The 25,709-nt window shown below is 36.9% G+C and overlaps 1 protein-coding gene across 1 annotated transcript in view; it reads right to left on the bottom strand.

The window, feature by feature from the left end:
• plekhh1 (pleckstrin homology domain containing, family H (with MyTH4 domain) member 1) overlaps positions 1–24,935 on the bottom strand; it is a 41,148-nt gene extending 16,213 nt beyond the window's left edge. Inside the window, exons 1-9 of the mRNA XM_059520703.1 lie at positions 24,639–24,935; positions 13,509–13,678; positions 5,027–5,089; positions 4,431–4,580; positions 4,267–4,350; positions 4,099–4,180; positions 3,882–4,025; positions 2,261–3,057; positions 1,373–1,451 (exon numbers count right to left, since the gene is read on the bottom strand). Coding sequence (XP_059376686.1) covers positions 1,373–1,451; positions 2,261–3,057; positions 3,882–4,025; positions 4,099–4,180; positions 4,267–4,350; positions 4,431–4,580; positions 5,027–5,089; positions 13,509–13,652 — 1,543 coding nt within the window. The 5' untranslated portion in view covers positions 13,653–13,678; positions 24,639–24,935. The remainder of the gene's footprint in view (positions 1–1,372; positions 1,452–2,260; positions 3,058–3,881; positions 4,026–4,098; positions 4,181–4,266; positions 4,351–4,430; positions 4,581–5,026; positions 5,090–13,508; positions 13,679–24,638) is intronic.
• Positions 24,936–25,709: the final 774 nt, after the last annotated feature.

Genomic DNA, 25,709 nt, shown 5'->3' with positions numbered 1-25,709 from the left:
CGTACATTTAATTAGCTTATTTTTTTTATTCAGTTAAATTTTCTTTTTTTATAGCAGGTAAACTCTACCATTAAAAAGTCTGGGTCTGCAAAATGTTAACATTTTTGAAAGGAATCCACATTTACTTGATCAAAAATACAGAAAATCTAAAATCATTCTGATGTGCTGATTTATGTTGAAAACAAGGCTGAACAGCATTTATTTGAAATAGAAATATTTTGTTACATAATAAAATGTATTTATTTACTGTCACTTTTGATTACTTTAATGCATCCAGGTTGTATTTATTTCTTTTATGTCCAATTCATTTTCAGTCATTTTCTTGTTTATAATTACTGAAGGATCATTCAATAAAGATTAAATGCACAAAATGTTTTTTTTTTTTTTTAGGTGAGCAAGGCTAGAAAATGTAATATTTTTTAAGCCTGAAAATTCCAGTTTTATAATTCCTTCATATTTCCAGGTTTTCCATGACTAAAGCAACCCTTTATACTTCTAACAGGCTAAGAACCAAAAATCTGGACATGTTAATAACTCTGTATGGCCATGTACATACTGTAGCTAAATGTGTGTCACTTTTATTCAGAGCACTTAATCAGTTTCTTTATTTATTGACTGGCAAATTATCACAACGGCATCTCTCCACCATAGTTGCTCCCATCAGCCCGTCTCTGTTTAAGTGCAACCCATGCATTATGATCCAGAGAGGGCATGCGGTTTTAAAAGCAGCATTTTAAACAAAAATGACAGCGCCTGTCAATGATGGTTAGATAAAAATTTCCGGTCGCTAATATTACTTTGCTCCAAAACAGCACCTGTGGTTGAAGTGACCCGGTTTAGACTTCTACACAGGATCTGCAACCTAAAATCAACTTTTCAGCCGACCGCTCGATGTTCAGTGGTAACAGCGTGGAAGAGTTAAATGTGGCCGTCACTTTCAAAGCATTGTAGTAAGTTTGTATCAAAGTAAATATATGACCAGACTTGTGTCTCACTGCAGAATAGAGCACCGTTCTTGTAAGTTGAGGCGGAGAGAGGTGAAATACGCTGAGATAATTACACAGTGCTTTTATCCTTTCATCACGGCTGATTGAAAAGCAGGGCTTCCATTCTCACCCTCTATTCACAGTCTACACCCCAGTTGTCTCTAAAAGCCTCTTAGAAGCTTGAATGAATGGAGATCACACCTGCACAGGTGTGTTCCCCTTAGGTCAGAGGAAGTGACACCAAACAAGTCCTGACTTCTAATTGACGGATCCAAGAGCATCTGTTCATATGGCATTATAACATTAAGTTGCAAGAAATGCCAGCAAGTTGCTGGTGACAGACATAAACTGAGTGATCTGTGATTGTTACTGATTGGTTGACTGACCTCTCCCAATCGTCTTAGCTCCAAGACAGGCCTCTGAGACTCTCATTCCTGATTTAGCTACCGCATAGATCCGGCTCTCCTGAAAAACACACCAAGTAACATGAAAACAGTGATATAGATTCATCATAGAAAACTGGCTACTATAGTGCTAGGGTGATGTGGGTGGTTGCCAGGAACGGTAAGATCAGTAAGAAGTCTCGTCTAAATTTATTTGATCAAAAATATAGTAAAAACAGTAATACTATGAAATATTATTACAATTTAAAATGACTGTTTTTTTATTCCATTAGTTTATTCTTAAAGCTTTTTTGTTTAAAGCTTAAGTAAAGCTTTTTTTCAGCATCATTCAGTCTTCAGTGTCACATGATCCTTCAAAATCATTCTAATATGATGGAGCTCAATAAACGTTCATTATTATGTTCAATGTTGAAAACCGTTGTGCTGCATAATATTTTTGGTGAAAACCATGATAATTTTTTAAGGATTCTGTGATGAATTGAGAGTTCAAAAGTACAGCATTCATTAAATCTTTAGTAAGATTATAAATGTCTTTAGTTTATGCCCTGGCAGAATAACAGTAATAATTTTACAAATAACTAACGTTTAAATGGTAGTGTGTATACTACCATTTGTATGCTACTATATGTATATTAAAATGTCATAATCAAAGTTTTATTAACTTAATAAAAATTAATAAATGATGGAATGTTTTTGTTTTTGGTGAATTATTTTGTTTTTATATTTTAACTAAGTTTAATAAAGCTAAAAATGTAGAAATGAACCAGGTTCTCATTTACATTACAAGAAGTGCTTGTACCAACTTATTAACTTGTTCTCAATAAGCCACACAATTTGAGGTCCAAGCCCAATTAATCTTTCCTGTCTTACCCAAGAAGGAAATCGGTGCAGTGGTGGTGTAGGTGGTTTAAGAGCTTCTGGGTCCATCATTTCAAACTCCTTGGCCAAGCCCTCAAATAAGGCTCCATCAGTGGGCTGGGATTCCATCTCAGACCCCTCCATCACACCCTCCATGCTTTCCGGAGGCCCTTCATCAATGTCCGTCTCCTCTAGCCCATGTGTGGAAACTGTCCCGGGGACCAGACTGTGGCAGGACGGAGATGTGCAGTTTCCAATATCAATACTGATATTGACTTGATGGAGGCGCTCTATGCCGGGCTGCGGCTGACTGTGGTGTTTCTTCACAAGCTGGATGCTGTCACGGGGGGTTAGAGGGGTACGAACTTTGGGCAGGGTCATGCTGGTGCCCAAGGGTAAAGCAAGAGGGAAGGGGCATGACAGAGGCAAGCATACTAATGGGGGTGAGAGGGACACAGGTGGAGGGCTTTTAGGAGTGGGGGTAGGTGTGTCGAAGCCACCCCGACCAGGAGTCTCATACGCTGAGGAGGATGAGGAAGAGGATGAGGAAGAAGAGCGAAGACGCTGGGAACGAAATTTGCTGTTGAGTTCGTCTGAAGAGTGATCTCTGTCTGAGGCTCCTCCCACTGCTCTCTCACGTGCCACTCCAAAAGAAGGCTCCGCCCCCTCTGCGCTCTCTTTTATTGAGATTGTGTTGTCAACACCATCTTGACTAGACTTATGAGAGTCTCCTTTGTCTTGTAATGTGGGAAGTAAAGACGCACTATGAAAAGCAGAATCGCAACCCTCCGTGATTTTCCTTTTGCTATCTGCAATTTGCAACGTGGACATAAACACATATTCAGCAAAAAATTAATATGAAAGCTGACACATTCAAAAAGTGCAACGTGGACCATTTAAAAGTGTGAGATGATAGAAATTATTTTAATTAATAATTTTCATTTTTGAATTATGAAATTGAAAAATTATTATTATTATTATTAAATTATTTAATATTTTTATTATTATATGTTTTAGTGATCCCCCGAAATTTCCCCAAAAAGCGCAACATGGACCAGAAATAGAAAGCTCAAAATAATTACAAAAGTTTTTAATTATTTTACTATTAAATATTTTATGATTATATGTTTTAGTGATCCCCAAAATTTAGGCAAATAAGTTTGACGGGCCAAAATCATTGACAAATGTTAACCAAAAAGTACTACAGTAGAAATGTGTAAAATCCGTTCAACAAAAATACCTTTGACTAATAATTGTGGTGCATCACTAATATGTTTTGTTAATTCTAATTATATTTAAGAATTATTTTGATAAAGTCTTGATGTACCATTTGAACACAGTTGTTGTTTTTATGGAATTTATGAAAATGGCAAAAAACTAAATAACTTAAATAATTGCCATGACATTGTTGCTAAAACTGAGTACAATAAATATCAATCAAAACAGAAACAGGTTGTTTTTACAAGAAATCTTAAAGTATCAAAAGAAGCCTGGTTAAAGCTGAGGGCAGAAAATGGTTGCTACCTAGAAACCATGTCTATCTTAATAAGTGGATTTTAAAAACAATAAAGTGTAAAATTAGTCAAAAAAAAATTTATGTTCCATGAGTAAACCTGAAAAAATGACGATGTACCTGTAGAGTTGGCTATGCGAGATCCTGTCAATCTCCAACCCTCCTCCTGGGCAGGCGGTGTCCCGGGGCAGCTGGGTGGGTGGAGTGGGCTGGAGGGGACCAGGTGGGCATCCACCGCTGGAGACATGGGCCTCTCGAGAAGAGCTGACAGAAACACAGTGAGATATATACAAACTAATGGTAAAAGGAAAGAAAACAGGAAAGAAACTCTGGTTACTCTGAAGCTTGTCTTGCAGTATGAGGATCTGCTCGGCCTGCTTCAGGTTTGCCTTCTTCAACTGCTGGTTCTCTGTTTCCATCTACAAGACACACAAAGAGGAGAAAGATAAACAGCATGCTCTGTTTCATCAAATGTTTTGATGCATGGTTCTATGTTTCAACTCACCTCTCGTAACTTAAATGTGACCCAGTCTTTGATTTTGGCAGCTTTTTCTTCAATTATCTTTGCCTCTTGGGCTCGAACCAAGTTCTGCAGATAAAGAAGGCAGTTTTGAGAGTTTAATGAACACACATGGCCATCTCTTCCTCTCTGTGAGATCTTTTCTTTACCTGCTTCTCCAGCTGTCCTTCGAGTCTCTTTATGATCATGTCTTTCTCCTGAATTTGACTGTTCAACTCTTGATAACGCCTGTACAACGAGTTTTCCGATTCACTGGGCTGCACGTTTGCAGACTTCAGTTTCTCCTCCATTATGTGGACCTACAATGGCAATCTTGGTTAAATCCTCAAGATAAATGTGGTTTTTATGATTGTAATTTTCAGGAAAGGGTTGCAATTTATGCTCCCATGATTTACTATGTTATCATTTTTAAAATGTATTCTACAATTTGAGACAAAAATATACAAATATTGATCTTGAATAAAATGGTGTGGTGTGATAATATTTGCCAGCTAAGGCTATTATTACACATTTAACCTTGTAACTTCAACAGCAACAAATTATGAAAGTAACAGTAGTGTAAAAAAAAAAATAGCCAATTTGTGATTTATTACAAGGAACACTGCAGCTGAATGAGTTATATATTGTTAATAAATGATCAATGAAAATTCTGGAAAATAGGATAGCTACTATGTCCAAATTTTATCCAAATACAGTAAATTATGGAAAATAAACAAAAAGAGGGATAGTGGTACAACAGCCATACCTGTTTTTCAGCATTCTCTGCCCGACGATCGGCCTCAATCACTCTCTGTTCCAACTCCTGCATCTGTACACATAAACAAAACACACAGATTCATGGATTATTGCATTTAGGCTAGGATGTGTGTGTGTGTGTGTGTGATGGTTATATAAACTATGAATGTATGATAAACTATAAGAATAATCTACTATATATCTGATTGTGAGTGGTGTTATCTGTCATGCTTAAATGATTTTGATCATAATCTGGCACTAAATACTGAGGGCATTTTGTTCTGGTGCAGGTTTGGGCACGCTCATGCCACAATCCACTGCGGTTATCAACAAGACCACCATGATGGCCTGTCAGCACTGGAAAAAGGTTAGGACACATCCTAGTAAACAAACCACCCCACTCAAGTTGGGAAGTTAGGACAAGAAAAAAAAAAGGGATTTATTACTTGTCAGTTTATAGTTTCACGCCTGGTTAGGACATGGGGTACCGTTGTGTAATTTGTAATTGTTTATTTTATGTTTTTGTTGTTTTAATTTTGTTTCTATTTTGTTTTTCTTTATGTTTCTGGGTTTGTTTTGGTTTTCATTTAATCTTTTCTGTGTTATTTCAAAAAAAAAATTTCATTTTGTTTTGTTTTTCTATTTTTTGGTTGCATTTTTATGTTCCAGTTATGTTGCTTATGTTTTATTTATAATATTTTGTTGTGTTTATTTAGATTCTTTTTTGTTTTTATGTTTCTAGTTTTGTTTTGTTTTTCTTGTAATCTTTTCGGTTTTCTTTCTCATTTTGTTTTTAGTTTTGTTTATTTTCTATTTTTCTGTTGCATGTTTTTTGTTTTTTGTTTATGTTTCTAGTTTTGTATAGTTTTTTTTTATTTAATCCTTTCGGTTTTCTTTGTCATTTAGTTTTTAAACTTTTGGCTATTTAGTTTTAAAATATATGAGTATTTTAAGCTAGGCCAGGACAATCTTAATTAGACTTAAAGTGATGCAGAAATCATGATTATTCAATTAGTTAACACTTTTCTTTATTTTGAATCTAGAATAAATTGAAACCACATATATGCAGCATTCACATTCTCCCAGTGGCCTTAGAAACTGCAATGACCCAAATGAGTTTTATGTATTTCAAAGTAACAGAAAATATGTTACAGCTTGATGTTTAGTTTTGTGCAGTGATTTGTTTGCCGAAAGTGACAAATGACTTATAGAAGTGGCTGTGCGCAAATATCTTATTTGGGGGTGCTTTATGCAAATTACTAACTGCTGGCGCACACTTCTGCATGTAGAATAATCTGGATTCATCTACATTAAAATGAGAGAAAAAAATATATACAACCCGAATTCCGGAAAAGTTGGGACGTTTTTTAAATTTTAATAAAATGAAAACTAAAGGAATTTCAAATCACATGAGCCAATATTTTATTCACAATAGAACATAGATAACGTAGCAAATGTTTAAACTGAGAAATTTTACACTTTTATCCACTTAATTAGCTCATTTAAAAAAATTTAATGCCTGCTACAGGTCTCAAAAAAGTTGGCACGGGGGCAACAAATGGCTAAAAAAGCAAGCAGTTTTGAAAAGATTCAGCTGGGAGAATATCTAGTGATTAATTAAGTTATTTGGTATCAGGTCTGTAACATGATTAGCTATAAAAGCTTTGTCTTAGAGAAGCAGAGTCTCTCAGAAGTAAAGATGGGCAGAGGCTCTCCAATCTGTGAAAGACTGCGTAAAAAAATTGTGGAAAACTTTAAAAACAATGTTCCTCAACGTCAAATTGCAAAGGCTTTGCAAATCTCATCATCTACAGTGCATAACATCATCAAAAGATTCAGAGAAACTGGAGAAATCTCTGTGCGTAAGGGACAAGGCCGGAGACCTTTATTGGATGCCCGTGGTCTTCGGGCTCTCAGACGACACTGCATCACTCATCGGCATGATTGTGTCAATGACATTACTAAATGGGCCCAGGAATACTTTCAGAAACCACTGTCGGTAAACACAATCCGCCGTGCCATCAGCAGATGCCAACTAAAGCTCTATCATGCAAAAAGGAAGCCATATGTGAACATGGTCCAGAAGTGCCGTCGTGTCCTGTGGGCCAAGGCTCATTTAAAATGGACTATTTCAAAGTGGAATAGTGTTTTATGGTCAGACGAGTCCAAATTTGACATTCTTGTTGGAAATCACTGACGCTGTGTCCTCCGGGCTAAAGAGGAGGGAGACCTTCCAGCATGTTATCAGCGTTCAGTTCAAAAGCCAGCATCTCTGATGGTATGGGGTGCATAAGTGCATATGGTATGGGCAGCTTGCATGTTTTGGAAGGCTCTGTGAATGCTGAAAGGTATATAAAGGTTTTAGAGCAACATTTGCTTCCCTCCAAACAACGTCTATTTCAGGTAAGGCCTTGTTTATTTCAGCAGGACAATGCAAAACCACATACTGCAGCTATAACAACAGCATGGCTTGGTCGTAGAAGAGTCCGGGTGCTAACCTGGCCTGCCTGCAGTCCAGATCTTTCACCTATAGAGAACATTTGGCGCATCATTAAACGAAAAATACGTCAAAGACGACCACGAACTCTTCAGCAGCTGGAAATCTATATAAGGCAAGAATGGGACCAAATTCCAACAGCAAAACTCCAGCAACTCATAGCCTCAATGCCCAGACGTCTTCAAACTGTTTTGAAAAGAAAAGGAGATGCTACACCATGGTAAACATGCCCCGTCCCAACTATTTTGAGACCTGTAGCAGAAATCAAAATTGAAATGAGCTCATTTTGTGCATAAAATTGTAAAATTTCTCAGTTTAAACATTTGCTATGTTATCTATGTTCTATTGTGAATAAAATATTGGCTCATGTGATTTGAAAGTCTTTTAGTTTTCATTTTATTAAAATTTAAAAAACGTCCCAACTTTTCCGGAATTCGGGTTGTATTTGCTCCTGTTGTGAAGATGGTAATTTGGTAAAAGAATCTTCTCATGCAAGTATGCAACATTTAACTCCTAATGAATGAAACTCAATGAAAGATAAAGAAGAGGTGAAGGGGCAAAAGGCAGTTGATGAGGTATTCTCATCTATGCATGGATTATATCTTTTTTATATTATATCACATTTGCAAATATATAGATTAACCTAAGATTATTAGAACTTACACAAACAGAGTTCCTGGCCATGACATGCCTTACGCTTAATGTTTCATGAGCTCACTGACCCAGTAAAAAGGAGGACAAGCATACTAATGGATTCCCACTGTATGACAGAGCACTTCTTTTGTTTAAAATTCTTTGTTCTTTCCCTTTTTCTTTTCACCATTTCTCATTCCTCAAGCCAAAAGTAGAGGGATTCCCAGGAGGCCACCACTCCATGTGAGCATTCCCTGAGTGTCGGGGCCAAAAAGAAACCAGTAAGGTCATTGTATGGAGGTGTGACTCTTCACCCAAGGGTCAGCAAATGTACAGAAATGAATAGACGACACGGTGACAAATATGAACAAGGACATGCTTTCGCTGACACTCCATCAATCCGCATTACTATGGGGATATTGGCCACTCAGCCAAGCTCAGCACTGACCTCTGGTTAGCCTTGCCCACTCAGCAATGATTCACTGAGCATTAAGAGCTATTCAACAACTATGTCATAAAGTTTACTGCTGGTGAGTGGAGAGTGTTGAGCTACTGGCCTGAAGTGAATTTCAAGATAGTAGTATAGTCTTTAGTCAGATTAGATGACATATTTATTTTCACACAAATGAAAATTAAGGGGTAAAAAACTGAAGGAAAATATATAGTAATTATTAATTTTACAATGTATGTTATGTGAATAAAACATAACCTTTTGCCTCTAGAGATAAGGCAACGCATTTTGGTGGGATTTTGACGGATTTTGGCTATATTTATTCAAAGGAGGCGTATGAATGTATCTTTACAGAAGCAGCACAGAGAGCCACTTCAGAAACTTGCATGGCGCAGCTGGAATAAACAGCCGTAAATGCGCCGTATCAGAGCAACAATGTGCCGCAGACGTGTGCAGTGTAAATAGTCTAAGCATTATTGGAAGGGAAAGATGCTTATATTGGAGCCAGGCCACATATGAAGTGTTTCTTGGAGGATATAATACACTGAAGAATCATCATATGACTTTTTACATACACCATGAGACCTGTTAATGTGGGAAAAAAACGTTTCCATTGCAGTTTTGCGAACTATTCCTTTTCCGCATTGTCAAAAAGAGCTTTTGCAGGCGTAAATTTTTTTTTTGCGATATATGGGCGCTTTTGCGAAATTGACACGTTTCCATTAGGTGTATTTTCAATTCACAACTTCAATTTGTGCAATTTGAAGGGTAATGGAAACGCGCCTATAGTAAATTTCTGTAGCAATAAGTAAATGGTAACTTCACAACTGGAATGGACAACGCTTTTATTCCTCACAGCTTGTTTTTGTTCATGTAAAATTAAACATGGAATCAATCTGACTTAAGTTCACAGACTTAAACACTGCATTAGCATGAATTTGTGACACTTAAAAAAAATATCACGCCAACATCTCAACAAAATGGCTTAACATCGATCCTAAGTTTAAGACCAATACTAAGACACAACGCATTGTCCTGATTCAACAGAAGGCTGCAGACTAAGATGGCAGGCCACAGGTTAAACAGGTGGGGGCATGGCAGCTGTTCAGGCTTCGAACAACAAGGTATGTGAAACATTTCACAACTGTTCTTCTGCATTTGCTACTGGAAAATGCAAAGAAGGTTTCCTTTTTGGTTGAACTCCAGAACTTCCTCAATTGCCTCAGAATATGGAAGCAGAGAATTTGAACTATGCATTAATGACTCTGGAAATCACCAGCATAGCATCCATCTGCTATCTGTCTCTTAATAAAACATAACCTTTTTACAGTAAAGCTGAGCTTCAACATCTTTATAAATTAATGAGAGTGTGAAAAGTATGCAGGAGAGTTTATTTTTTAAAATAAGTTCCCACTGTTGGTACAGACACCAAAAGCCTGAAACAATCAATGGCTCCATAATTAATTAGAGAACTATCCAAGAAGATAAGAGCTAATGAAGAAGGGATGGTGTATTAAAAAAATGGAGCAAGATGGTAGAATAGAAATTGGGTGAGTTTGAGAAAGCAAGCTATAGCAAGAAAGTATTATTGCTGTTGCAGGCTAATCCTCCTGTCTGGCAACTCATTAGAAGTGAGACAGTTGTACAGACAGCATAAAAAACCAGGCCAAATTCAACATGAGGACCAACTTACTGAATCTTCTACATCTACTTTCGCATTTTAAATACAAACACATGTGGCACATAAAGACTGAGTGAAGTCAAATCAACACGATCAGAACTGAAGTACAACTACATCTGACACTTTCAGCTGAAGTAAATAGAAATTCAATTGTAATTATGTTCAGAAAAGAAAACTTGCATAGTGTACAAGCTTACTGCATATTTTACACTTAAATACTGTCAATGTATGTGAAACAGTATACTTTACGCAACAATACATCTCAAACAGTTGTATGCTGTTTCATGACGATAGTCGTTAATTAACGGTTTGAGATTCTTTAAAGTTCTTGTGGTGCCATCAGCCAATCAGTGTTCCCATGACATCATTTCCCGCAGCTCCAGCATGACAAAGCTAATAATAATTCCATTTGTACTCTGAGTTCCAACCATAAGCCTCCTCAAGTCAGAGTTCCAAACACATGGTGGCTCAGTGCATCAACAACACTTATGCTACACCTACGTCATCCATCTTCTACTGGAACGCCACTCTCTTGTGAATGCGGGGACCAGTTAGCGAAAGCTAGAGATAACGGTTTTATAAAGTTTTAAATATGAATATTTTTCTTACACGAACACATCACTTTGCTTCAGAAGGCCTTTATTAACCCCCCAGAGCCTTGTGGATAGGGTTGGGTATCGATTAGGTTTTATTCATTAACGGTGCTATTTCGATATTTTAAAAACGGTACCAGTGCCTAAACGGTGCCTGAACTGATACTTCTATAAAAATAAATAAATAATTAAATAAAAAAAGCCTAAAATGGATAACATTAAAGAACATTAAAAAGATTTAAAATAATTTCAAACATAGCCTACGAGCACACACAACATTTTCAGCTCATTCTACAACAGGACACACTTTTCAACTTAAGAACATGTGTACGTGAACAAATGGAAAAAGTATTCCCACACTCCAGAATGAGCAATCACACCCCTCACACAATTCTGTCAAGCCTTTCCTCTGTAAAGTGGGTCAATGTGTAAAACACTCCTAACGCCGCCCAGAGAAGCAGATGAGAAGTGTAAGAATCTTTCTAAACAGGCACCAGTAACAAACTCTCAGCACGTTCTTTTGTCCTCTTCAACACAACAAGCAGAAACCCACGAGACACTGAGCCCTGATATCAAGCGAGAGAGAGAGAGAGAGAGAGAGAGGCTTAAAAAGAATGGGAGAGCAGGAGAGTGTGGAGGTCAGGGTGAGTGAAAGGCTGTTAGAGCAATGACCAGAGAGGGGAGAAACCTGATGGAGGACGCTTGGGAGTCGTCCAAGACTTAATGTCCCTGTGGTCTGCGTGTTTTGACAGTAAACACCCTAATGGCACCCTCACAGACAGAAAAAAAAACACAACAACAGACCTACCCCTCGAACCGAAAAGAAAAACAAAATTGATGTTGTTGCTTTTGGAACGGTCTTATTAACATCAAGAAGAGCATATACACACATAGTTTACAGACCGATCTGATATTGTTGAGGAGGTGTGTATTCCACAGTGTGTTTATTGAGACAAAGCTACAAATTAAAAATGGTTAGAAGGTGTTCTGATTCTTCACTAAATGGTATTTATGGCTTAAAAGGTTTGGGATTGAAACAAACTTTACGCAAATCAGTAAATGGTCAAATACAATAACAGTGAAACAACATCTTAGAAAGAACATTGCTAAGCAAGTTCTTGAAGTCAAAATGTTTATAGTGACTTGAATAATTGGACATTACGGAGTGTCTATTTACACTAACTCTGCCGACAAGTGTGTGGTATGCTTAGACAACATTGCAGAAGACGTCCATTAAACAGCAGCTTAGGTAGGTAGTAAAGCGTGCAGCAAGTATATTTTTGCCACAACTGACTCCTGAGTTTGAATCCGCCTTTTGCCATTTATTTTCATTAAAATATGAAGGAAATAATCAAAAAGGGAAAATAACGTACCTCACGGGTGTTTATTGGTGAAGGGTTAGGAGTAGTAAGCGGCATCCATTTAATAATTTTAATAATAATAATTTACACAGTACGTATTGCATATAATATTCTACAATAGTGCGGTGCATATATATGCCACTATTTGCACTAAGTAGTATAAACAGCATGTAGCCTACCTATTAATGCAAAGAAAATAGTCCTATTTTTACATAGTGTAAACAGAATCTATAAGTATTTTCACTGAGTGTAAATATATAGTAAATAGCACTTATTGTGAATAGTATCTATGCCTATACAGTATGTTTGAAAGCTCTTTCACCCCCTAGAGAAGTTAGGTTTGTTACCTCCAGACTAATGGAGTGTGTTCAAGCAACATCACGCATAGCAAACACTCAGAACACCTTAGCAGCCATGTAGCAATGTTCTGCAACCACCCACAACACCCTAACAAAGTGGCCACAAACAAACAAAAAGAAAATGAAAAAAAAAAAAATTCAGAAAATGTCAAAAGACATTAATAAACAATTCCTTCCCTCGTCTATGAAATGCACACACTGACACACACCTGTATATACACTCAAGCATTCACACGAGTCAGTGGTTTCCCCCTGACTTTCTTTACAAGGCCGCCTGCCAAGTTTGACAGTTAACCTTTTCTTGCAAGACGAAATGCTGAGGTCAATGCAGCATGACCAAACCATAGAGGAGGAGGGAGAGAAAGAACAGAGAAGAAACTAAGTAACTTGTTCCACTGTGACTGAGGAAGCAATAAATGAGAATAAGAATCAGCTGATATCACCAGTACAAAAAAATACCTTAGAGCAGTGATATACCAGATTGTAAAACCACAATACTTCAATACACTGTATGTATCATGGTACTGAATGATTACAGTGTTCAAGTAACATGATATTTACACAGTGCAACCAATGTACTTCAAAATACCATGGTAAATGTCCAGTTAAAAAATACAAAGTACCAAGTCCAAAAAATAAAAAGGCAGTATTATTTTCTGGAACTTTCTTGTTATCGAGGATGATGGGACAGGCTGAAGACTTTATGTGCAGGGATGCAACCCATGTGCAGTGTTCACTGTCAAATGAAATGGCTTTGTTACAGTCTAACTCAAGGGGATTGATATTTGTTTTGGCTAGATGGATTTATGCATACATAAGCAGTGCAAAATGTACATAAAATAAACTAATCATATGTGTGACTGGAATGCAGTGGGCGAATTGCAGACCCTGTGTTACCCATAACACCCCTCATTTACCCTCTCAGCAAGTAGGTGGCGGATGTTTCCCGCTTGTAGACGAAACCTCATGAGCTGCGTCTCCAGAGCAATGCATCTCTTCTGCCAGTCCACACTGCCACTGGACACTGCTGCCGTGGATATACCCTCCATCACCTCTGCCATCTGTGCCTGTGTGCCAGTCTGCCAACCTGCAGGTAACAGCGATGGAAATTTGTCAGATGGAGTGAGAACACAATTAAGTTTTACATTTATGCAAGGCAAATAGAGGACAAGGTTAACAGGTTTGCCTTGAAGCCTGCAGAGGAGGGGTGGGACCTTGGACCCGGGCTGGTTTAGAGGAGAAGAAAAAAATGAAATTAATCGTATACTGAAATTAGATTGTCAATTGGACAGTGAAACTAGAAAAAGACTGAAAGCCAGATATTAATAGTAGGGACCAATGTACAGCCCAGATCAATTAAATTGCCAATTTTTGAAAATACTGACACTAGCTTATAATTGTCCTTGTATCAATTCTAAAATCTACTGACAGCCTTGTCCACAGACAATTAATATTTTCTGTTTCCAATGCTTCATTTACAGAGTTCCCACACCTTTTGGCCAATGAATTGGCCGTCTTTATATGACTTCTAAAGTAAATCCTGATTATTGGATAGCCTAGATATTTGAAAACACATTTTATAAAGTTCTCACTGAAGGATAGCAATTTATAGCCAAAGAAACATGACTAGCATAATTAGCATAATTTCCTGGACTGACATATAAATTTTTACAATTCCTGATTTTCATATTTTCCTTGATCTGGATTGTAGCACAGTTGTGTAGATATTATCTGCATATTTCTACAGTGGACCAGTAGTGCACAAGTACAACACAACAAAATCTCCAAAACACAATGGAATCAAACCGCAACACAATGAAATAAGCACAACACAACTGCAACAAGTCACAACACAATCGAAACAATTAAGCCACAACACAACAAAATTAGCACAACACAATGGAAACAAGCCACAACAAAATTAGCACAACACAACAAAAACAACAAGCCACAACACAACGAAATCATCACAAAAAAAATTTGCACAAAACAACAGAAACAAGTCACAACACAATGCAATTAGGACAACACAACGGAAACAAGTCACAACACAGCGAAATTAGCACAACACAATTATATTAGTCCTATGAGTTGTGTTGTGGAGATTTAGTTGTGTACTATTGGGCTTCTGTGTTTCTGCCTCAGAGTAAAAAATAAAAAGAGTGACTGGGAGATCAAGTTTATAATTAGTTGTATTTATGAGAAATTAAGTCACAATATTTAGATATAAGATTGCAATTATAAGAAATAGACCTATAGTCACAATTGAGATATAATGTCATATTGTGAAATAGACTACTACAACATTTAAAATTTCAAACATTTTACAGATATTTTGAGATTTAAAGTCACACTGTGATACAAAGTCATATATATGAGAATTTAAGTTGCAATTACAAAATATTTGTTCACAGTAACACCAAATGTTAGCTGTTTAGTTGTATAATTCCCTTCTTTTTTCTTTTTTTTAACTCCAAGACACAAATAGGCTTCTATTCCTCTCCATTCTGCATTATATCAGCCATTGGCTACCCTGCTCTCTAATTAATTTGTATGCGTAATGGCCATTAAAACCCCACATTGGTGAACCATTACTTAACAGTGCAACTGACAGGAACCTTGCTTTGGTGTTTATAGTGTGTCAACAACTGGAGTTTAATTCCATTAGACAGTCTAATGAAAAAGAGGACAAAATCTTGGTGATCTAAGACTGACATTTACCATAAGATGAGAGCACACCGTTGACATCACAGGTCTGGCAGTAAACGCTCTGGGCCAGGGGTTTCTTTTCACCTCTCTTTTATTGTTTCCCTCCCTTCAAATGAGCACACTTTTTAGTGATCACCTAGGTAACCACTGAAAAGCAAACTTGAGCTGTGAGCTCATTGAAATGACACAGTTTAACAAAGGCTACCTTTTCACGCTCTCTCTATATACGCACTATAGACACATGCATATATCGTGTGAAGGCCGTAGGGAGTGGGTAAGTCCAGCTATGCATGTGCAGACAGTTTACCCAGCAGCCTAAGCAATCCCTACCCTATATTCAGCCACCTAAATATCCCTGCTCAAGCAATCCCTTCTTAATTACAGGCCCATGGAGAAACAGGATCCTGGCCCACACAATGGAGTCTTTCTGCATGACAGTCCCATTACCAATATGAGGGAGGGGGTCTTTCTCTCTTCCCCTGAAAAAGGGATAAAGAATGTGGAGGCTCAAAGGAGTCAAGCTCTTGAATAGTGGAAAGCACTCATTATTTTTACCTGTACAAAGCCGACAGGCGACCATTTGTAGCACACATTTTAAAAATGTGTAACATCTGTGAAGCTATTGGGTGAAGCTAGATATTTTTTGTCCTATCTATTAATTTACTCAAAAAATACATTAATACACCTCACAAAATACACCTTTTCTATGATGTTCAAATTTAAAATATATGTGATGTAAAGTCCCTTATATTGTTGTTTGAAAAATGTTGACTTTACAACAGTCTGATGCAACAAATGATTTTATAATTAAGAAAAGGGGCATCATTTAAATAATAAAATTCTTCAACCCTGTTTAGCATGATCTTGTATTTCTTGGGGGAAACCATTGGGGAGAATATTTTAACAAAATTCCATCGGTGCTGCTCATTAATATCTGCCAAATCACCGTCACATGGAGCACCCAAAATGCAAAAACATGCAGAAAAAAACTCTAGAGCTGAAACAACGAATCGATTTAATCGATTAAAATCGATTATTAAAATTGTCAACTAATTTAGTCATCGATTCGTTGCTAAATAACTTTTATTTGCCGTAAGCGGCTCATTTCGTGCATATTTCAAATCTGCGGTGACCAAAGTGTGGCAGTAATGAGCCACCGGAGGTTTTACTCAGCCAGTACAAAAGGAGAAGTAGCGAATAGCCAATAGCTGGCCTTGTTTTATGTCACGTGCTTCCCGAACAGCGTCTCTGCAGCCATAGACATCATATGATGTCTATGTCTGCAGCATTCAGCGTGATGTGGGAGTACTTTACATTGAGCCTTTAAAAAAGAAGAGTAACCTGTAAACTCTGCACTACTGCACTGTTTAAGGGGACGTTCACATATCGCGTCTTTTGCGCGCTCAAGTTCGTTATTTCCAACACCGCACCGCATCGAGTTAAAAACATTTCAACTTTTCAGAATGCAGCAACCGCACCGCGGGCCATGTGACAAGAACTAACCAATCAGCTTCATCCTTTCCCGTAACAACGTTAAAAGCTCAGTCAAGATGAAAGGAACAGCTGATCATAGTTGTATATGGATTTCCATTTTGAAATAAATTTAGTAGCAGAGCTACTGCAAGCGATTTTTTGAGCTGCAAATCCATTTATCCTTTGCTGAAATTTCCGCGTCTTCAAGGAGAGAGCGCGTCATGGTTGCTTAGCAAAGGCAGACGCCTCAGGGGCGCTTCTGCGCGAGCGCTTTGGAAAGAAGGAGAAAGCGGTGCGCCTAGCGTTTTCCACGCGTTTTTAGGCGCGATTTGTGAACGGCCCCTAAGACTTTCATTTGTGCAGATTCTCCAGTACAATGTTGTTTGCAAATGTTTAGTCAAAAAAGCTGATAACATTGCTTTTTAACAGTTAACATTTAAAGCTTTACAAACATGTTCTGTGATCAGTTTGTCGTTTACCAGTTCAAAATTCAGTCGTGCAGCCTAATTATGACTGAATGAGAGAGGTAAATGTTTAAAGATATTTGAAATGCACTTTTTTTTCTAAGTATTATTCACTGCTCTTTTTCACACAGCAGGTTTTTTGTGTGTGTCCTATTTTTTTTTCTGGACAACCTTCTGATGGATTTTACTTTAAAATGTGAGTTCCATTCAGGTTTCATGCCATTGGCACTTTTTTTGAAGGATTGTTTACAATTTCACAGCAAAAGCTATAAAGCTTTTTCCCAGTAAATAATAAAATACAATGCACTGCAATTTTATTCTGTTTTATCCTTATTCTTCGTGAAAATATGTTCTGAAAGATTCCTTAATAAGCTTTGTTCGGGATGTTAAACTACTTTAGGAGGTCTAAGGACTGACATGGTGAAAACGTTATTTGAAATCTCCTTGTGAAATTTGTTAGAGTATGGGTCAGTGTTCTGATTGCAGAAGAGTTCGACAAAGGATTACTAACACAATAAAACAACTCCAGGTATATTTTTGATGAGGATATGACAGTGCAAAATGGTTAAAATCTCTTAAATCTATGCTGAATGATAAAGACCATTTATTAATAATTTACTTGGGGAAAAAATGGAAAAAACTAAAATATAAGTACATAAACCGATTAATCGATTAATCGTAAAAATAATCGACATATTAATCGATTATCAAAATAATCGTTAGTTGCAGCCCTAAAAAACTCAAATGAAAATTTTATGATAGAGAGGCAGATGATGGTGTATCACTAGGTCTTATTCTTATAAATTATCAGATAATCTGACCTTTTTATGACAAGGCAAGATTAGTTCAGGTTTAATTATACAAAAAATTAACAAATTAATTAAATATAAATTTTTTTTTTAAAAATATTAATTATCATAAGATAATGAGTAAGTCTGAAATTTGTTATTACATTTTATTTGATGGTTACACTGCATGACAAACATGAAGTTTTTTATATAACCAATAATATAAAGAGTACATTTCTGAGAACTTGACATTTGTGTTTTAAACTAAGTTTCTAAAAAATATATATATATTTTTTTTATCACAGACACTTTTTATGCCACTGACCCTAGCACGATTTGCACAACTGCTATGACAAAAGCTCTCAGAGTCCTGTGGTGTATCTAATCAAAGCACTGGGGTGTATGAGCTGTAGATCATCTTGTTAGTAGAGTTTAAATGTAGCCTGTCATAAATGCGCACTAACCCCAAAGTCAGAAAATGGCTAAATATAACATCCCTGTTCAGATGGTGGGAAAAATAAAACTCACAATACAGAATGGTGGACAACAAAGTAAAAGAAAACATTTCAAAATTTCATGTCCCAACAAAAAGAAGTTTTTGACAGACGACAAAGCCATAACAGTTAACGTCTGGACAATATAACGACCCTTGTAACTGACAATAAAGGAAAGCTAGCTGTGGTGTTGGAAGTGAAATGGTAAATGAGATGGACTGACACCAGAAGTCTCCGGCGCGGCAGACATTTAAACTGCAGAGCGACACAACTGCACCATGTTGCACTCTACAATTAGCATGGTCGTAACTACAGCCCTGCTGACAAATTACAGAAGCGGCGCACAGAGAGATTCCACTAGCTGACCAAAACGCTATAACTCTCTGTCCAGTTATGTACGGACTTGACTGAAGTCAAAACCTGAGGTTTGGGAAACTAGAAGAGGCAGGAATGGCCATCAGAAAGAGAGGTCAAATTAAGCCAATGTTTCTGCTAGCTCAGCCCACGTCGACTTGTACTGCCAAATATGACAGCAACATGCAAATAATCCATTTGCCCCTGAAGCCTCCGTGCTAATGTTGTGAGAAACAAGGCATTGTGCACCCTTGCCTTGTTTGACGGGGGGAAGGGAAGAAGAGAGGAGAAAGAGTCACTACACTCTTTCCCCATATGCCTTGAGTTGGACATATTCAAAACAGCACTCTACACTAACCTTTTGCACTAGTTGCACTGGTGCGCCTAACTTTTTTTTTTAGGTGCACCAGCACAAAAGTTAGGTGAACCCATATTTTCGACCGCATCACATTTAACACTGCAGTTTTACAAGAAAACTTTTTTTAAATCGCTGTCCATATAGGCTTCAAACTGAACATCTCATGGCTCAATGGCTCAATGTCTTATGGACTATCCTCCATTGCAGTCACATGCCCCTCGGATGGCCAACTCCTGTAGTTTGGTCTTCTTGATCTATGGCCTTGGCTAAACCAGCTGGCCACACTCTCTCTAGCTTCAAAATCTTCCAGACTTGGCCCCTCTACACTGATTCTTATCAGATCTTCCACTGTGTCTGAATGAAGGGATGTTCTATTATTGGTACAGCTAAACAGCTTATACCACTGTTTCAGCTATTAAAATAGTTCAGTTTTGTATGTAATAGCAAAGTGATTATATTTGGTTTCTTTTTTTATTAAGTTAATTTTGAAAAACGTTTGGAGCATTTTTTGTTTGTTAAATATAAGTTTTAGTTTTTAACGTTAGACCCAGATAAATAAGGCTATATCCAATAGTTTGTGCGGCGACGCTTCAGGACATGGAGGTGCCAGTGCGATCACTTGCATTTTTTTCAGTGGATACACCATAATTTTTGCTCATAAAGGTAAGAGAAATCATTCGTAACTGTAAAAGGTTTATCTTTTATTTGTGTGCACTCACAATATCAACAAAACATGTCGCCTTTAAAAGGAGTACAAAAATGATCCGAAATTCAGTGAAAACTTGCCTCACAGACATGACAACTATATTTATAGAACCCTTTAAATGACTACTTAATAAAATAAAACAAATTGAAAACAAAAACATTATAATCATAATCCGTAAAGATGCACTTCTCTCTAACTAGACTTTCAGAGTCACGGATACTTTTTTTTCCCCCTTGAATGGCTGGTCGCACCATTTTATCAAATACTCCCAACATATTCACAATAATGTAAAATTAAAACAATTCAGTTAATATAACAATAACTATCACAATATCTCTAAAGTTTCACCATCATTGTCACATCCTGAATGTATGAAAGTATATAATATAAAATTATATTTATATAAATTACTAAATATAATTTATCACTTATTTTTATTTAGTGAGTAAATGCATTATTTTTATGTTTTAGTATGTTTTTTTTGTTTTTGTTTTTATGGAAGTTTGGTCAAATTTAATCCATTTCACAACCAAAACAAATATTTTAAGACTGAATGATTGTTTTTTCTATTATTGATTATATATATAAAATACATTTTTAATCATTATATTTAATGAATTAATTCAATTTGGCACAGACTTATCGCCTACTCAAAAGATCAAGCCACCATGAAAGCTCCCATAAATCTCAAACAAAACAGGCCTATAGATATCAGCGAATGCATGACATCAAATAAAAAAGCCAGAATTTCACACCAAACTATAGCTTTTAATGGCAAAAAAGTCTGTTATTTGCTATACTCAGTATATTTTTATAAATGACACATAAAGAATATGATCTCTGTTAAACAGTGTTGCAGGGGAAAGACTAAATCTTATAAACCAATGAAAAAGGCTATGTGAAATTAAAGAACAGCAATGTGTGTGAAGTTCATGAAAGGCCAGTGGGAAACAAGGACAAGTCTCTGGTGCATCATTCAATAAAACAGACCCTCTTCTGTTATTCCAATAAAATGAATATCATTTTGAAACACTATTTTATGTACCCACACGCGCACACAGCCTTGATTTCTGCTGAGCGTGCAGCTGCGGTGATGTAAGCGATTAGGCGATTAAATGATATCATCGCAACAGTCGTGTGAAATCCCCTTGTTGTTTTTCTGGATTGTCTCTGTCAAGACCAAACTGGTTTTCCAAGACTTTGGCATCCCATCCGAATTACTCAAATCAGTAGGAAAAAAAGCATGTCTGGGTCAGCTTGTGGTGTGTGTGTGTGTGTGTGTGTGTGTGTGCACACGCGCAAGTGTGTTTCTGCCATTACAATCAACTCAATTTAAACCAATCAATGACTTTTGAGTCGTATTACTGCTGCATTTATCTTCAAATAAAAAATGATGTGCGGTGCTATACGATATCATGTCTGCGTGTGTGATCGTCAGAATGAATAGTTAAAGTAGCTATTACAGGTTGGAGCGAGCAGTCAGTGAGCTTTCCAACTCTTTGCTCTTGCACGGACTATATATCTCAAAAGAAAGGACACCACATGCAACTCAAGTGAGCCTGACATCTTTTGTTCCAGCCTGCCACAAAGTTTCCATTTGGTGTCTGTGCAACAATTTATGGCCACCCATAACATCAGCTTTGGAGGTCTGAATGTCTGTTTGACTAACACAAAGTAGCTGTTCGACAGAAAACAGCTAAATAGGATTCATTCCTCCTTGCAGATGCTTTCTACTTTTCTGTACAGTTTTAACTTTCTGCGAATGTCTGAGAAGTTTGGTTCCGCCAAGATTTCTGGTGGAGAAAAAAAAATCCTGTTTTGATGAGGTCAAGAAGTGGTCTTGGGAAATCTTAAGTCAACTGGTCAGTCAAAGAGACCAGTTAAACTAGCTTAAGGCCAGCTGACTCTGTAAAGATTAAGTAAAACTCATAAGAAGGTTGATTCTTCCTAATGTTTCTGGTGAAAACACAATTGAAATGCCACTTTATGCTCTCAAAGCCTGTTTTAATGGTTTTAGAGAAGTTTTGAATACTTTAAATCATCTGGTCAGGCAAAGAGACCAGTTACACTAGCTTAAGACTAGCTTGGCCAGGCTGGAAGACTACCTAAACCATCTCAAACCATTCTTTCTGACTCCCTGAAAAGCTTTAATCTGTACAACTCATTAGAATACCTGAGAAGCTTAATTCCTTCCAAGGTTTCTTAAAAAAACCCCACCATCGTCTGGTCTCCAAACCTGTTTTGATGATTTTAGAGGTTTTAGGTACCAGTTAGATCAGTTTAAAATCAGATTGGCCAGGCTGGGAGTCTATAAAAACCAGCTTAAACCAGGCAGACTGTACATACTCTACTGTTCTTGTCTATAAAACTTTAATCAGTACAACTCATGAGAAGGTCTGAGAAGGTTGGTTCCTCCCAAGGTTTCTGGTTGGAAAAAAATAAATAAATAAAATGCTGTAGTCTCCTAGCCTGTTATGATGGTTCTAGAGAGGTAATGGGTACTTTTAAAACAGCTGGCTTATTAACTGGCAGTTACACCAGTTTAAAACAAGCATAGCCAGGCTTGAAGACCAGATAAACCAGCCTTAAACCATACTGATGCTTTCTAGCTCTATTGTACTGTAAAGCTTTAATTACTATAACTCATGAGAAGGTCATAAAACGTTGTTTCCTCTCAAGGTTTCTGGAGGGGGAAATAAATAAATAGGCTACAATGCTATCGTCTGGTCTCAAACCCTGTTTTGGTGGTTTTAGAGAGGTTTCGGTTTACTATTAAATCAGCCAGGAAGGCCAGGAACCCAGCACCATCTGGCAGAGCTAGACGATCAGATAAACCAGTTTAAAGCAGTTTATGCTAGTAAACCATGCCACTGGACCATAAAACAACTACATAAGATGCAAGTTAGTCTACAGCCATCAATGACAGCAAACGCTGCCACTGAATATAGCACATCACCACAGCCTGAGCCTCCAGATATGTCATATTTGGGGTGAGAGCATTTGCTGTGGAATACAACACCCACTTAGTGGAATAAATAGACTGGATTACATGAATCACAGAGAGTTCCTAACAGCTGTAGATCTTCTGCAGCTCATCTCTCCAATACTCTTCTTCTCTGGTCTACAGGAAGCTTTGTATTCAGCCTAATAACAGGCTTCTGTAAACTGGCCACACTCATTATCAGCTGAAGCAGCCTATGACATTCCTCCACGCTGAGGTGTAAGCATCACCTACACACTGCAGCCTCCCTCAGAAAGTGTTGACTGATGCAGGATGAAGAGAAAACTTTATTTGGTGAAGAAAATAACAGTGTTTGCAAGACAGCAATATAAGTTTTAGGTAAGCTTAGGTTTTATGCTTTTGTTTTACACAAATGAAATGGCATTTGTTGTCGTGTCACGTGTGTGAGTGCGAAGGCTAGAAGTTAAGAGATAAAAGGATCAATGACAGATAAAGAAGTCGAAGATCGTAAAACAGAAGACATTTCAAAAACTAGAAGAAAATGCAGTTTTACATATTTTTGAAAAACCATTTTTTAAACAAATGTTGATTCAGTGGCATGTAGTATAACTATCAAGTAAAACGTAATAATCTTTAGTCATTTATAACAGTTAAAAAATAATAAAAGTAATAATAGTAGAATGTAATATACATTTCAAGGTAATAAAACTTTTTTACAAATATAAAAGTTTTAATATTATTATATTCCTTAAGAATCCTTAACATCATTATTTTCGTGATGTTCTCCCATTATCAACTGATCACCTGAAGTAAGATTATTATCATATTATTAAAAAGGTCCAAATATTTCATATTTTATGAAATATTTTAAAAATTGATAATACCACACTGATTTTATAGAAAACAAATCTATCTATCTGTCTGTTACTTATTTTTCAAGAAATAATAAGCACTTTGGCTTTATTCCTTATCAAGTTATACCAGCTAGACATTTTTTTTTTTTACTTTAGGCCACACAGAAAAATAATAATAATAAAAATTTAAAAACTGAAAACATGTACACCATAAAAGAAGTGCATTCAAGTAATTGAATATACTAGATAGAGTCATGTTAAATTAAGAAGCATTTTTGAATAATATCAACAGTGCTACTTTGCAAGCACTGTAATAATGTGTAAATATCTAAGAGAGAGAAGATAATATATAGGGTTTATCATACTACGATAAGCATTTACTCGTGACTTTATTGTGCAGCCCTGTGTATATGAGGTCAAACTGTGATCAAACTTATTCATTTTAACCAAAAACTCCACGTGAGCGCAAATGTACTGGGAACGAAACAGACATAGACACTCTCAAGAAATACTTCATAGAGTGTTTTATTAACTGTAACAGCACGAGTGACCAGAGGCTGAATGCAAACTGCATCATTGCTCTTCCATTACTATTTATTTAACATACAGAAGCACAGAACTTTTTAATGCACTGATTAACCTACTACTAGAAATAGAGATAGGACGTGTAGCCACTGCTGGCATTACTTTTGTCCAAAAATGGGCACAACGCACAGGTGTATCAGACTGGAAAATGACAACATTAACTTATATGGACCCCCTGAACATCCCAACTAACACTGCAGTTTGACATATGAGAAGCATGAAGACATTAAACATGATGACACATGCCATGAGCCAAACCATAGTATCCTCGTGTCCTATGCAGCCTACCCATGATCATACCTTGTGACTGCCCTTCTCTTGACCGCCCGAGATTTTCACTTTAATGTTTTCAGAGCCGGTAGATCACATCACATCACATCGCTGTGCTACGCCTCCAAACTTCACAAACGCTCTCAAAAGTGGCTCCTCCAAAACTTTAATTCTCCGTCTTTTAGAGCTCCCAGTCCTGTTCTAAACTCAGCAGACGTTGCAGCGGATCTCCATTCAGTAAATTCATCCTTTATTCCTTTAAAGAGCCGAGTGCTTGGGTCAGATTACGGCTGGAACCAAACCCCCTTTCTGTTAGCCATGTCCGATTCGCGAACGAATCTATCTATTGAATCGAATCTTTAAAATGAATCGTTTGCAACCAATGAGACGAAAACCCAAGCGGAGAGTGACAACAATAGAAAAGAATCTAATATATGACTGATTGAGCTAAAGGTAATCTACTTTGTACTAATAACAGGAATGCAACTGGACATACAAATAAAACGTAGTCTGGTTACTTGATGTTTTTATGAATCATGACTCACAACAAACTGAACTGGGATACATGGCAAGTATTAAAGTTAAATCGGTAAAATAAATAAGTAAAAAGCAATGCGTGTTATACTGTATATGCCTGTAATGTGCCAAGGCGGGATGTTAGGCACAACGTGATGACGTAAAAGAACCACTGAATCATTTTTTTCTGGTTCATTTAAATAAATTGTTCAAAAGAACCGGTTCAATTAACCGAATCACTTCTCTGTGCGTGTCTGTGTGTATGCCTGGACACACAGGAAATTGCATCAGGGTCCACTACTGTCCCACTCTGAAGTGTTCAAAGTTTCCTCACTCCCCACTCCTGTGTAATTTGGGTGAAAAGATTTTGGATGGAACTTTGAGGAGGAATCTCACAAAGAAATTGTCACCCTGAAATTAAAATAAAAATGAAGAAATTGAAAATTAAACCTATTTGTAGTAACATTACACTGTGTTGCCAACTATCAATGCTGTAAAGCAAAAACATCCTATTCTCATGCAAAATAGTTTTTTTTTCTATCAATTTAAAAGTGAAGTATGACCTTGAATAGCCATGTAATTTAT

Source organism: Carassius carassius, chromosome 32 (assembly GCF_963082965.1).
Source record: "Carassius carassius chromosome 32, fCarCar2.1, whole genome shotgun sequence".
NCBI lineage: Eukaryota > Metazoa > Chordata > Actinopteri > Cypriniformes > Cyprinidae > Carassius > Carassius carassius.
Note: the sequence above shows the minus strand (reverse complement) of the source record. Positions and strands in the feature narration are given on the sequence as shown.